At 40.7% G+C, this 1,126-nt stretch overlaps 1 protein-coding gene across 1 annotated transcript in view; it reads right to left on the reverse strand.

The window, feature by feature from the left end:
• The window catches only part of LOC106530947 (GRAM domain-containing protein 4), a gene marked incomplete at its 5' end in the record, with an annotated part of 29,583 nt that overhangs the window by 19,111 nt on the left and 9,346 nt on the right, over positions 1 to 1,126 (reverse strand). Inside the window, 1 exon segment of the mRNA XM_014026678.1 lies at positions 956 to 1,047. Coding sequence (XP_013882132.1) covers positions 956 to 1,047 — 92 coding nt within the window.

Below are 1,126 nucleotides of genomic sequence, written 5' to 3' on the forward strand. Positions count from 1 at the left end.
GGTTATATAATATATAATAAGCTGATAACTAAATAAGACATTTAAATAACATATATTTTACTCACTGAAGCTTTTTTTAATCCGTTTAAAAACTCTATCTTTTTTTTTCTTCAAGAAAAATCTGTCTCCTCTGTCATACAGGTCCTCATGGCCTTTCGTTTCAACAATAAGTCCTTTTCTATCACCGCCATGACTGAAAGTCCAGTCTGTTCTGTTCTGTATGTTTGTTATAAGTTTTAATTTCCTGTAACGCTGAGAACATCCGCTCAGCGTTTAGCTTGTAAGACGCTACAGAAATCTAGTTTCCTGGTTCTGACTCCTGCTCTCTGATCAGCCAATCAAACGATGTGAAAATGTTGATGCTGTCCGAGGCCAGTCAGCAGGCTCTGGTGTCTTCACCTCAGCACCTGATTGGTCAAAGCAACAGTATCGCTGCCATGTGTTTCACCCTCCAGGTGCCTTCACTGCTCGTTTGGAAGGCCTGAGGCAGATTTGTGGACCTTAGCAACAGATGACGATCAAAATATGATTGGATAAAAGCTCTAAATAAATACAAGCTGCTGGAAGCTGCGCAGCCAGGAGAAAAACTATGAAATGAAGAAAACTAGTGATTCTGATTGTGTTTAGGCCAGCAGAGAAGGCTTTGCTGGCCCTGACGGAACACCACTGTTTAACAGTAAACCTGACTAAACTTTATTTAGTTTGGAAACTTTTTATATAAATTTTAGAAACTGACAGCAACAAAAAAAGAAAAAAAAAGAAATTAAACTGTAGGTAGAAAGTGCCCCCCCCCCCCCATTTTTAATATAAAGAAGTAGATAACTGAAAAAAAAAAAAAACATTTTACAGCTTTGATAAAATTTTGAGCAAGAACCTGTTTTCAGACAAAATCCTCAAGCACCTCTTTTTGTTCTGGTTCTGGCCACATAGAGGCTGACTGCAGGTGGGAACTGACCTGGAGATGAGGTAATTCAATGAGAGGCGGAGGATGGCCAGCAACAGGAACATGGGGATGGCCCAACCACGCCATGCTGCGTACATATAAACCTGCAGAGAACACACACACACACACACACACACACACACACACACACACACACACACACACACACACACACACACACAC

This window comes from Austrofundulus limnaeus, unplaced genomic scaffold (assembly GCF_001266775.1).
Source record: "Austrofundulus limnaeus strain Quisiro unplaced genomic scaffold, Austrofundulus_limnaeus-1.0 Scaffold580, whole genome shotgun sequence".
Lineage (NCBI taxonomy): Eukaryota > Metazoa > Chordata > Actinopteri > Cyprinodontiformes > Rivulidae > Austrofundulus > Austrofundulus limnaeus.